Here is a 13,170-nt window from a genome sequence, read left to right as displayed (position 1 = left end):
GGCTATCACATTGATCAAGAACGTTTAAGTGAAGGTCACATGACTGACTAGAGGCAAAAGTTTACGCAAAGACCAGTTGATTCAAAATGCATGAAACAAATAAACATTCCATAACCATGCTAGTATTCATTACACTCAGGACTTTAAGTTCTGTAATAATGCTGGGTCACGCAACAATAACCGTTAAATGGTGGCCACATGATCCACTGAAGACCAATCTTTAGTCACGCTGTCACAAAGACAACTGCATCAAACTCTGTGAAACCACGTTAGTTAGAACACTACTCATGAACAACAGTAGACAGCAACACACTACAAATACACCTGCTCATGACGAAAGGTGGCAAGCCACTCTCTCACTTAAACGACTCTGTCAGTGAGATTAATAGTCGTAATACTCATCATCTCCATGTTTCCCAATACTACATTTGGTATGTGTGGGTTATGAAATTTTTACATGAGGAGATTTTGAGCATAATGTTCTTATAACTGCATGTGTAGCTTGTAGAGTACTTGTACCGGAGGGGCCGTAGTGCAGACGATGCTGAACAGGGAGAAAGATGGATTGTGGGGGATGAATGTTATGTCCAGCATCCTAGCTGTGCAAGTGATTCGGGGAAGAAGCGCTCTGTGAATTGTACCGGCAGAGGGACATCTGGCCATGTCAATCTGTTGCATCCTTGAGCCCCCGTTTCGCGATGTACGCTCCCCGGTTACAGAGATCAAGGATTACACTTTATTAATAGTTATAGTACAAAGCGATATCTCCAGTTACAGTTACATTTTCAGCAAGTACACCATCTAGCGGGCCAACCATAGCGCCATCTGGTTTCCCCCGACAAGCTAGCATGTTTCGTCCTTTGTAGTTTCTTCGTTTGGCTCTCATTTCGTGAGAAATTTGGCCCGGTCACGATCAATTGACCACCCCATATATATATATATATATATATATATATATATATATATATATATATATATATATATATATATATATATATATATATATATATTAAAGGCCCGACTGTCTGGAAAGATTATTAGCCTTCTTTCAGAAGTCGGATATGGTCGGCCTGGAAAGATTAGATCTCTTCGTAAATGAGGGACTGCGGTCCCATCCAGGTAGACCTTTTCTGCTGAAACATGGCCATTCTTACAGTGAGAACGACGCCTCCCTAGTCTGAAATATTCTTTTTTGAGACAAGAGAGATTTTGAGTAGCTGATTGACTCTCCTCAGTATATGCAAAGCAGAGGTTTCCTCTCCCAGTGTGGTAACCCTGGTGCTGTATCTGCATTGGTTGCAAGGACAGCGCAACAGTCAAGAGGGGAGATCCAATGAGTGGATGACAGTTCTATTTGTTTATACAACGTGGAGGCGAGTTTTTTCTGCTAATTCATCTCCTGTACGAGATTTGGTGGAAGGTGTTTATGATTCTTGGGTGTCTTCGTCTTCTGGTCCTCCCCTGGTGGAGAACTTTAGGTCTTTTCCTAGTGGGTGAGACTTGTGTTCTGCAACTTGTGGTGGACTAAGAGCCTGTGGCAGTTTCCAAGTGTACCGATAGTGAAACTGCGTATCATCTCAGACACGTCGTATGTCACGAGGGTGACCTTATTCGTCCTGAGTCGTTCATCTGACGTTTGACAATTCCAGCACGCGCCATCGTGCCTGAGAGTCGAATTGGATGGCCAGAGCAGCGAACGGGTGCATCTCACCCTTAAATCTGCCGGGATTTCAGAACTCTGATAGGGAAGTTTTCCGCGTTCAAATAATGAGAACGCCAGTCCGCCTAGTTTGCAAATTTTGGTGGACGCGTCAGAACGTTATAGCTGCACCCGCGCACCGTCCTTTGCCCAGAGCGCGCCGTTTTCTGTTGGCGCCTGAACCAAGGTGAAAGAGTAAAGTATCGCTGCACTGGCGTACAGTTGTTAAATGATATTCACAGCTTCCTATGCTCCGTGAACCATATTTTGTGGTTTACCTGGTCGTAGTTGATTCCATTAGAGCAGAATTTGGCCTCAGAGTGGACTGATGTAAAAGGTCTCATTGCGTTCATGGGAAAACTTGTAGAGTTTCCACCCAAATGAATGATTTGCCAAACAAGCACCATTCCTTTCCTGATTTATGTTTATCATTTTGTTTTTTGTAAATTGTACAAGGATGTAGAAAATAAAAATTGTCATTATTTTTGTAAACTTAGATAAGCCACTGTTCTCATTCATACTCCCGCAGCCATTCTCTGCTTTTATTTTGTTGTGGTGATACGTGGATACATCAGCAAGTCATAATGCAATCGTAAAAATATAGTTAGTAATCTCGTGGAACAGGTGAGTGTTTGTATTTTCTTCAAAGTGAGAACATTTAGACTCGCTTTTGGCGCTTTGCGTTGTATCTCAGTAATTTGTAGTATGCTGTAGACATTTTATTTCAGTGTATCTACTGTCTGTGTCTTCCATTTTGCTTTGAATTGTGTCCTGTCTGTGACTTCTGCATCACTTCTTGTCCGATGTTGTGCCGCTGGTAACAGCGTTGTGCAAGCTCTTGTGGAGCATATTTGTTTATAGAAATGTGTAAGACGTTTACATTAGGTTTTATTTCATGGGCTTAGGCATAAATTTGTGCATTATTTGAAAAAGACCAGACTATAGTTGTGGCGCGTGATTCATTTGAGTCGGAAGCTTGCGGAAGTGGATATTGATTTGAATGCTTACGAGAAGCAAAGCTCGTGTGTGTGTGAGACAGGCTGCACATCACAGTCGTCCAAAATGGAACACGAGCCAGTCATTGATGCAGGACAAGGTAGGACGCCGGAAGAAGATCATTTAAATCACGCTCTAAACAGGACTCAAATGTAAAATGCAGAACACGCCTCTGATGAAGGTTCAGTTCACTCAGGAAATGAAAGTGAAAACGATGCCGAGGTGGCAGGTAATGCATGTTGTGTAAAACCGGAAATTCACGTAAAGTAACAGTCCGATTTCGCAGGCAATGCACCATAGAGCAGTCGAGTCACAGGCGTCTAGTTCTAGGGCGTTACTGCAAGTGCACAATTAGAATGGATCATTCAGTTTATGCAAGAGGCAGAGAAGAGATGACAGAAAAGGGAAGAAACGAGAGGTCTTGCAATGATACTTTGACGTTATACTGCTGAGAGCACAAGTTTAATGGGTTCCGTAATGACATAAAGCGGACCACTTAATGCTATTTTTAACACGTGATTTTTACGCAAGAACGTTAGGAGTAATAAAGGATCTTTAAACATTTCCCTAACATCCTCAAAATAAATAAATAAACAAATAAATAAATAATGTATCTGAAACGTCAACTTAAATTAAAACAACAAAATATCTTTGTTCATGATACCAAAGGGAAGCTTAATCGAAAGCGTCCTTAACTTACCAAGCTCTGCGGAGCAGTAACCAGCAGGTCCTGTGCATGAGAGCATCCAGTCTGTGGGCAGCGGAGAGAGTTGGTCCCTGAGACCATTTGTTCATCTGAGCCACGTAAAAATACACGTTCACGCCAGGTGACTGATCATGCTCTTTCCTTTCAGCACTGCCCATCTACAAGTTAAGTTGGGACTTCCATTTCACCAGTCTGTAAGATCTCTGGCAAGAGGGGAGACAAATTTACAAAACTGGAATTTAATCACTCACACTGGTAATCTGAGAAAATAAACGGACTGTGCAGAGGAAAATAAATAAAAGCCGCTCTTGGTGCTAAGTGTTCCTGTGGCAGCGTGAAACAGGAAAAAGACTAGACGCTTCCCACATGTTAAGGTGCCAGGTGCACTTAATACCAACGTAACAGATTCTGTTACTCCAATTAAGATATTTCATATAATTACTGACCGAATTTAAAAGATTAAAATGCTGTCATAATCTGCTAGTTATGGGGTACAATATTATGTGTTAAATCCTGGTTCAAATGGCTCTGAGCACTATGGGACTCAACTTCTAAGGTCATCAGTCCCCTAGAACTTAGAGCTTAAACGTAACTAAGGACAGCACACACATCCATGCCCGAGGCAGGATTCGAACCTGCTACCGTAGCGGTCACGCGGTTCCAGGCTGTTGCGCGTCGGCCGGCTGTTAAATCCTGCTTACTCGTCAAATATGGGGTCCCTACGAAACCTTCTTTCTCGGTTCGCTGGACAACAATTCAAGCAAATCGTATTAATTAATTACATTACAAAAGGAAAGGATTACAATGCTTAACTTTGTGTTAAACAGATGTGTCGCAAGCAAAGAGCGACAGACAAAATAAACAATGTCCTTCAGTATATACGGGGTGTTCAAAAAGTCTCTCCGCAGTGCCGTATGATCGCTAGCCGCGCGTGCCGTACGCCGCAGTGAATATACCGAAATGAAACTCAGTGAAATATAAGTTATTAATTTATTGAATATTCATTTTTATTTACAAATGTTCGCATTAAATGTTGAATTCCCTCTTATGTTGAACACAGAATTCAATTCGTCTAATTATGTTTCCAAACACAAGCTGTAACATTTCTTCTGTAACAGAGGCAATGAAAGTGGATATTGCAGTTTTCAGTTCATCAATGGACTTTGGACGGTTTCTATAGACAGTTGCTTTCGCTGCACCCCAGAAGAAATAGTCAGGTCGTCTAAAAAAAATGTTCAAATGTGTGTAAAATCTTATCGGACTTAACTGCTAAGGTCACCAGTCCCTAAGCTTACACACTACTTAGCCTAAAGTATCCTAAGGACAAACACTCACACCCATGGCCGAGGGAGGACTCGAACCTCCGCCGGGACCAGCCGCACAGTCCATGACTGCAGCGCCTTAGACCGCTCGGCTAATCCCGCGCGGCCAGGTCGTGTTAGGTCTGGCGGTCGTGGAGGAGGCCAAACTCCCTGTGAAATTATGCGATCACCAAAAACGTCAGCAAGCAGTGACATTGAAACGCGAGCTAAACTTAAAACTTAAACGTTCACGTCAACACATAACGACACACACCAAGGCTACTGCTGACGCTGGCTGAGATAAGTGAAACAGTGGAATGTTGGGAGCGTCCAGTAGAGGGGAAGTAACCCAGGCAGGCGAACAATCATACGGCACGCTCGGCTAACAATCATACGGCACGACAGAGAGACATTTTGAACAGCCCGTACAATTCCTAAGTCATTGGTCTTGAAGTGCCTAATCTTGATATTGCTGTAGAAGTGGGCCGCGGCTAGTCGGCGTGGAGCTTATGTTCTCTTCGTTTAGAGGCCGGTGCTGTCGCGTTGTCGTCCTGGAGAGGAGTCGGGCAGCGTGCAATTGGCTAACGTCTTCTTCACAGCCCTCTCTGCTCTCTTGTTTCCGACTGGCGTGCGAACGCTTGCCTTTACTCCGTAACATTACGTTAAAGTTCGACACAGTAAGAGAAGTATTACTGTTGGAAGCTGTGTACCTATCTTGAGGCAGCGTAACACATACTTGCCAATTACCTGGGTTATATCCACCCAGTATTTGAGAATGAGGGTACCTAGGCACTTCCATCCAACTTTACAGATATTTTCAAAACTACTAGAACTTGTAATCGCTCATATACCCCAGAACATAATGAACTGATACAAGAGGTAGCGCTTTGAGTGTGGTGGCATGCCAGCCTCCCGCCAACCCACCACCAGATGTTTCCAGTTCATTCTGGAGAATGTGCTGGACAGGGTTGCTGTCGAAAACCTCCTGTTTGAGGCTAGTTCAGGACAGCACAGGCAATAAGCTATCTTGTGTTACATTGATGGTAGATAATTCCACGGACATCTCTATGACTGGGCACTCCCAGCTGCCTAAAATACGACCTAATTATGCCTCTGATGTCCGTAGTACCCGCTAAGTTAAGCAGGAGTGATCAAGTTGGGCACTCAATGACAGTTCATTTTCGTTGGAGCCTCAACACATGGATGTGTCCATTCACAGAACTGGGACTCGTCTGAGAAAACGACATTAAACCGCTTCTGTGTCATCGTTGAGTGCATCTCTGCTGGCACGTCTGTGCTGATGCTTCAAGGGAAGCTGCTACAATGGTCGCAGTGCTGAGAATGTGTGGCGCTTCAGATGTCATTGCACTGTCCGTGTGGATACCTGTCTAGTTCCAAACAGACTTAAGACATATGATGTGGCTGTACTATGCTGCACCTCTGAGTGGACAATACTTCCGTCCTCTCAGGCGCTAGTTGCGTGGAACTATTGAGATCCGGCACAGCGTCTTGCATGGTCCTGCTGAACACATAAATGAGATATTCGCGTGACAATTGTAAGATCCCGACCAATGCGAGCAGAAACATTGTTGTTCCGCTGCTGTCACACATAGACAGGTGCAGATGGACAACCTCTTCACACGAACACATAAAACGTTCTTCTTAGAAGACAATTAGCATTCACCTGCTGTGTCTTAATAAGAAATCCGTTGGGTAATCTTTCTCTATATACAGAATATAGATAGCACTACTCATATACACTAATTTGCACTGAAATGCTAATCATTTGCATATCCAAGAATGTAGCAAACTTCTTGACCGATTGATGTCTGTTGCAAGGGTCCTCCAAGGTGTTGCAGTTCTACTGAATATGAGTGTATTTTAGAATGCTCCATTAAAAAACTTAACGAAAAAGTATTTTTCTGTTTAAAGCTTTCTAATGCTTGTCTTTGCTTTTCAGTGACTGAACAGAGCGCTTTGACCGCCTTTCTAATGTAATAATTTCCCAGGTTGAATATCATCGTACAGCACAGGACTTGTAGAAGTTTTTTCCCTTCATACAAAAAACTGACTTCGAATTTTACTGCTATCACTGAGAAGAGAATGTAGTTACCTTCCTCGAAGAGGTGGTAGGTACACTTATCTAAGGGAGGGGAATCATCAGTGTTATCAATTTTTTGATCCGTTTTTCACCGGAACTTGTCTCTCTCAATCAAGGATATATCGTATGGTGTCTGGTCTGAATCACGAAAATAATATCTCTGTCTACTGTTTCATCTCTTTTTTGTATGTTAAGCTTACACGTACACACAAGCTTTCATTGTTCAGAACTGATGTATTTGGCGGAAGTGCAGCTAATGGTACTTCATCAGGATTGAAATTCCGTATTGTAACAAGCTGGTTTGTTGTTTGGAGTATGCAGCGAAAGCCGGACGGTGTGGCCGAGCGGTTCTAGGTGCTTCAGTCTGGTACCGCGAGACCACTACGGCCGCACGTTCGAATCCTGCCTCGGGCATGGATGTGTGTGATGTTCTTAGGTTGGTTAGGTTTAATTAGTTCTAAGTCCTAGGGGACTGATGACCTCAATAATGAATCAAATGGCTGTGAGCACTATGGGACTTAACATCTGTGGTCATCAGTCCCCTAGACCTTAGAACCACTTAAACCTACCTAACCTAAGGACATCAAACACATCCATGCCAGAGGCAGGATTCGAACCTGCGACCGTAGCAGTCGCGCGGTTCCGGACTGAGCGCCTTAACCGCGAGACCACCGCGGCCGGCGATGAGCTCAGATGTTGAGTCCCATAGTGCTCAGAGGCATTTTTTGTGCAGAGAAATTTGGTGGTGCTAGTCTACTGAGAAACTGGAAATCGTCAGTGTTTCTCAGACATGTCACTTTCTAACACTCTTACCTTTTTTGAGTTACGTGAACATTGATATCCAGCTGGATATCAGCATTCTGAAACTAGCTCGAACTTCGTTGAAATAGCCAGTAAGAAGACTTTAATCAATAACTTACGTGTATCAATATATAAACGTCCTGGCAGATTAAAAGTTTGTGCCTTGTTGGGACTCCAGTGTGGGACCTCTGTATTTTGAAAGCAAGTGCTCCACCAACTCATCTACCAGAACACGATTCACGGTCCGTCCTCTCAGGTTTGCTTCCGTCAGTACCTCTTCTCGGGTAGCTCAGCTGTTAGAGCACTCGCTCGTTAAGCGCGAGGCTGCCAGATTCGAGTCTCGGTCAGGCACCGAGTTCTAGTCAGCCTTGAAGTTCTCATTTTCATCTCCAAATGTTGTTCTTCGTTATTTATTTTTGTATTTTCCATGCTCCACCGTCCTATGTCTCATGTCGTGTACCATCTGTTACAGGGAGGCTCGGTGGACCGTAGGCTGCCGTTCGCCATCTTGTCAGCGATTCACCTGCTGGTAGCGCTGTCGGTGTCGTTCCTGCCGGAAACTGCGCTGCAGAGGCTGCCGGAGTCTCTGCAGGACGCCGCCGAGTTTGGCAGAGGGCGTCCCTACTGGAGCTGGAGACTCATCGCCCCGCCGTCATTTGTTCAGGGACAATAGGCGCTTTCAGTTACGGTCCAGTCTCCCATTTTGTCTTACATACTTCAAACTGAAGAACAACTTGTCTACTGAAGAGGGAAAAAAAGCTTAACTCTAGTATTGTACATAATGTAAATTGTCACACGAAGTACGCACCAGGGTCGCAGCAACCCTCAATGATTTGCGATTGAAATGCTTGAAAATATAATATTTTGTAATGAAATTGTGCTCTGACTTACTAAACTCATTTTATTTTACCTCTGTCATGAACTTTTTCAGTCGGTATTATTATTAACAAATCTGAAATTCGAGACTAAGTAAAAACAGTTATGGGAACTTTTCAGGGAGGAAACCTGAAAATGATCCCGATCTAAAGACTTTATTTGCAGTTCAGTTAGATGTTGATGATATTTATTTAATGAACTGCACATATTACACGAAACGTTGAGGTATTCTCAGTTATTCATAAATGCGTTCATTCATTATTTCCACATTTTTGGAATATGGACTATAATGTTATCGGCAAATGGTAGGCCTGAACTATTAGGGACAACTGTTTTCCAGCAATAGCCACTCTCACTGTGACGACTAGATTTTCTTCATCAGTCGGCAGTCTGATGCATTTCTCCATTGTTCATAAAAACTGCAGTATCATCAGCTTCAGAATCACTTCCATCACGTGAGTGACTTACATCACTTCCACAATTGGGTCGTTCTGACAGTACTTCCCGTATAGGATCTTCCGTTAGTAAAATGCTATTTTCTCATAAATGAACTTCACATTCAGCGACAAAATGGTTACTCAATCTGTACTCCAGGATCACAGTAACCCTTAAAAACATTTCTGTCAAATTAATTAGACAACAGTGCCTCACAATTGCGAACGTCCATCGTCTACTATGGCGCACTCAATGCTGAATCTACGTTGGTGTCAGCGAGCTGTGTATCTGCAGTGGCGTTGGCACATGAACGAAAAGAAAGAAGAAAAGACTCCGTCAGAGTGACCCTGGTATACACTTCTACGTAGGATTAACAATCATGCTCTGACTGGTTGGTCCACCAGGTCAACGATGTTAAAAAAAGATGTCTCTTGCATATAGGAGAAATAACCTGCTGCACAGAGCACCGATGTTTGGAAAGGAGAAAGGGGCGTGAGAATAGGGGGGGGGGGAGGGGGTTGGTAGGGAGGCAGAGTCAGTTCGGGAAGATTTTCCACACAAGCAACCTACCACTTGGCTTCCCTTCGTGTTGCCCCCCCCCCCCCTTTTCCCTTATAGACTTTCGCCTTTGTCAGTTTTCGCTGCTAACTGTGATGCGTCTTGTACAGAAATCTTACAGTTGTTGCAGCCTTCTTATCTTGGCTCCATAATCGGCGTCTTGTGTCACTCAGGCCTTCAATCTACCCTGGTGGGAGGGCGGAGGTGGTAGGTAAGAGTGTAATTTCGGGCAAAATTCTATAAGATATCAACAAATTATGTTTTCGTTTACTTTGCGCCCCGGATCAGCAGGAAACAAATGCATAACCACTACCGCCACTCAGCTACCACAGACATATGGCCCCACTAGGCAACGACACACCCAGGCATCACAGGCCCATCAGAGGAAGGAACCCATGCTAGTTCAGATGTGCAGATATGCCCCCAACAGTAGGAAACGTCTCATATCCTCGCTAGGTCGTGAGAGGGCTGCCTTGCTACACGTGCCATGTTTGGGCCCAGTCGCTCAGGTACCCCATCACTGCCACATGGGTGTTGGGGACCCGTTCATGTCGAGCATGTACTAACTTTCAGATGTATCACGTTTCCTAGGCGACTCCAATGGAACCAAAAATGCCACAGCCGTTTCTTCAGCTACCCAAACGTGGCTGCAGCTCAGGGAAAGCCCCTCAACTCCGTCGATCACTACATCTAGCTGTTTATGAAAAAGGTCCAATTCCCTCTGCATCTGCAGGAAACGAAGACAGTCACTATCCATCTCCCACACTGTAAATTCGAAGAAGGGTATTAACTCGAGGTATAACAGACTAAATGAAGATCAAAGGAAAACAGCTGCAAGTGATCCAACTGCAGTGACGTGATGCGGCAGATGGCTCAAGTTCATGCTAATAAAATTACGAACTACAAAAAATAAAAGAAGAAAGTAAGTACGAGCCCAAACAGGCGCCGATGGCTTCCGTGTAGCTCACATGCAGACAGTGTGGGAAAAGTCTTAATGAACGCTATCAATCATAATATGCTGTCCAATCACATTAATGTGAACTCTTGTAAAAGCCAAAATAACAATCCCTTCATCGGCAGATGTGCAAGAGGAATGTCAGTGAGGTTCCTGGAGGTACTGCCAGCGGTACGGTGTCATGCTGATTCCAGTGCCTGGTCAGATACCCGGGGTTTCTTGGTTGAGGATCCCCAACAGCCCGATCGACATGTCCCACACATTCACGATTGGGTTCAAATCCGGGGAGCTTGGTGGCCACTGGAGTACCGTAAACCCATCCTGGTGCTCCCTGAACAACGCACGTACACAGTGAGCCACGGGACACGTTAGATTGTCCTGCCGGTAGATGCCATCATGCCTAGGAGTAACGAACTTCATCTAGGGGTGGACATGGTCCCCACAGATAGATGTAGTATCCGTTTATCAATTTTTTTCTTCCATAGTGACGATATTACTCAGGGAGTGCAACGAAAACATTTCACACATCATAATGCTCCAGTCTGTGTCCTGGACCCCAATTCTTTCAGATGTTTCACGGCCTACACGGCAAGGGCGATGTGACCGACGAAGCATAAAACGTTGTTCTCCTGGAAAGGTCACCTATCGCCGCTCAGTGGACATCCAGATGCGGTACTGGCGGGCAGATGCCAGCCATCGTTGCCGAAGAGCACCAGTTAGCACGGCTGCATGAAGCGGGCGCCAGCTGCTAAGGTCCCTACGCGGCAACATTCACTGAACGGTGGCTGAGTAGGCACTGCTGGTGGCTCCTTGGTTCATCTGGGTGGTCAGATGCTCAGCAGTTGCACGTCTGTTCGCCTGTACGCATCCACATAGCTGTCGGTCGACCTTGTCATGTGTGGGGTGTGGTGCACCACTGTTGCCTCGGTCCTGGTTTTGAATGACGCCATTTTTCCAGGCGCAGTTCACTTTAACCACACAGGGATGAGCAACGTTTAAAAACTCGGCCGTTTAGAAAATGCTTTCACTCTTGGCCCAGAAGCCCATGATCATACCCTCTCGGAGGTCAGATAAATTGCTCCACTACCGCAGTGCGACATCAATTTCCCCCTGAGGCGCTTTATACACCCTCACCTGCTAGTGCTGCCACCAGCCGTCTGTAAATGGTTATTACACACTGACGTCAAATTTATTAGGTGGTCAGTGTGTCTGGTCGGTGCCTTGCAGTGAAGTACATTTAAGCTACTGCTGATTGCACGCTCATTGTTAGTCAAATAGAGAAAATGACCGCAATCACAATCCCTTTTTGGTATTGTTGACGTAAGTACTAGAGCGTCCGTGAGGTCTGTCGTAATCCATCAAGTGCAGTAGTTGCCTTTTGAAGATATATGCAGGCAAAGATACGATTGACGGAGCAACTTGATAGGGTAGGTTACGTTGTAGGAAGGACAGTCAATTGATGCGATGTAACTGTTAATATTTATGCTGTAAAAATTCACAATGCTACGAGGTTAAATTTATACAAACGTCAATTTTACATTTCGCAAGTGCAAGGTGTATCTTATTACATATGTTCGGGAAGTCGACAAGCGAGAAATTTTAAAATCTATCATGAGATTGGGGTCGGCTGCAAGGGCTTTCCGGATGGGTCACTTGAGTCGACAAAGGACCAACCAACTGAGGACCTTACTAGGCTTTTCCCCCAGTAGTAGGCAGAAAGTGGCGAACATTCATCCTGGGATACCATGCTTCTCCAGTGCAATGGCGGCTTTTGCTTCAGGATGAAAGGTGACCAAATTGAAATACTTCATAATTGCATCATAATTCTATGTTTAACAGTACGACAAATCCCAAAATATCGGGTTGCTTGTGGCATTGAGTCACATTTATTAAGCCTTTCATATTACAAATATAAAAATTATAGGAGTTAGCTGAAGACACTTAACAAATGTAGTTACAAGTGACCACAAATTAATAAATGCCGAACGCTTTTTGCTATCTATATAACCAAGGTATTGGATGATAGCTCAGGACTTCAGCTACCATCTCTGAGAGTCAAACATTGATACATATTTTGTTTGTTGAATTATTGCGTTTATACCCATTTACTACATAAATGTGTCAGATCGTATATCCCACACAGGTACACAACAAATGGAAACAGTACAACAATTCTGAGATCTGTCCATATCTAATCACGTATGTCTATCTCAGTTATTGACTGCTTGTTAATGAACTTAAGAAGATTAAATTATCTGTGTGATTTAATACCATAAATAGGTATTGTGTGAACAGAGGCACCAGCTTAACACGCCACACTTATATTGCATATTTTTCAACATGTATTATTTATCATTTATTATAAGTGTATATGCACTGTAACATAATTAATTAGTTATGTCTATGCTTTTGTATGTACATTAACATGTTTGGTCTCTGCAGAAATGAGATAAAATGTTGTTTAATTTCACCCATACATTTAAACTGTAACTTTATTACTATGCAGATGGTGGGCTATTTGATAGATTATAATAAATGATGCTATTTGAGGGGGAAGAGAGTGTTTCTTATCGGCGCGAGTGCTGAGGATTCATGGAGTGGCTCTTGGGAGCAAGATGGGATATCTGGGAGTGGTAGAGAGTTGAAACTCTTGGTTTGGAGAGGTGGTACAACGGCAGTTCGTGTCGAAGGGGAACAGAGAGAGGATTTGATGTGGAGGAGTGATACAGTGAAGTATATGTC

At 43.9% G+C, this 13,170-nt stretch overlaps 1 protein-coding gene across 1 annotated transcript in view; it reads left to right on the top strand.

Annotated features, from left to right (window-relative positions):
• Positions 1-8,417, top strand: part of LOC124605941 (solute carrier family 22 member 7-like) — a 194,982-nt gene extending 186,565 nt beyond the window's left edge. The window contains exon 10 of the mRNA XM_047137900.1: positions 8,077-8,417. Within this exon, the coding sequence (XP_046993856.1) occupies positions 8,077-8,277 (201 nt within the window). The 3' untranslated portion in view covers positions 8,278-8,417. The remainder of the gene's footprint in view (positions 1-8,076) is intronic.
• The last annotated feature ends 4,753 nt before the right edge of the window (positions 8,418-13,170 follow it).

Source organism: Schistocerca americana, chromosome 3, assembly GCF_021461395.2.
Source record: "Schistocerca americana isolate TAMUIC-IGC-003095 chromosome 3, iqSchAmer2.1, whole genome shotgun sequence".
Classification (NCBI taxonomy): Eukaryota; Metazoa; Arthropoda; class Insecta; order Orthoptera; family Acrididae; genus Schistocerca; species Schistocerca americana.
Note: the sequence above shows the minus strand (reverse complement) of the source record. Positions and strands in the feature narration are given on the sequence as shown.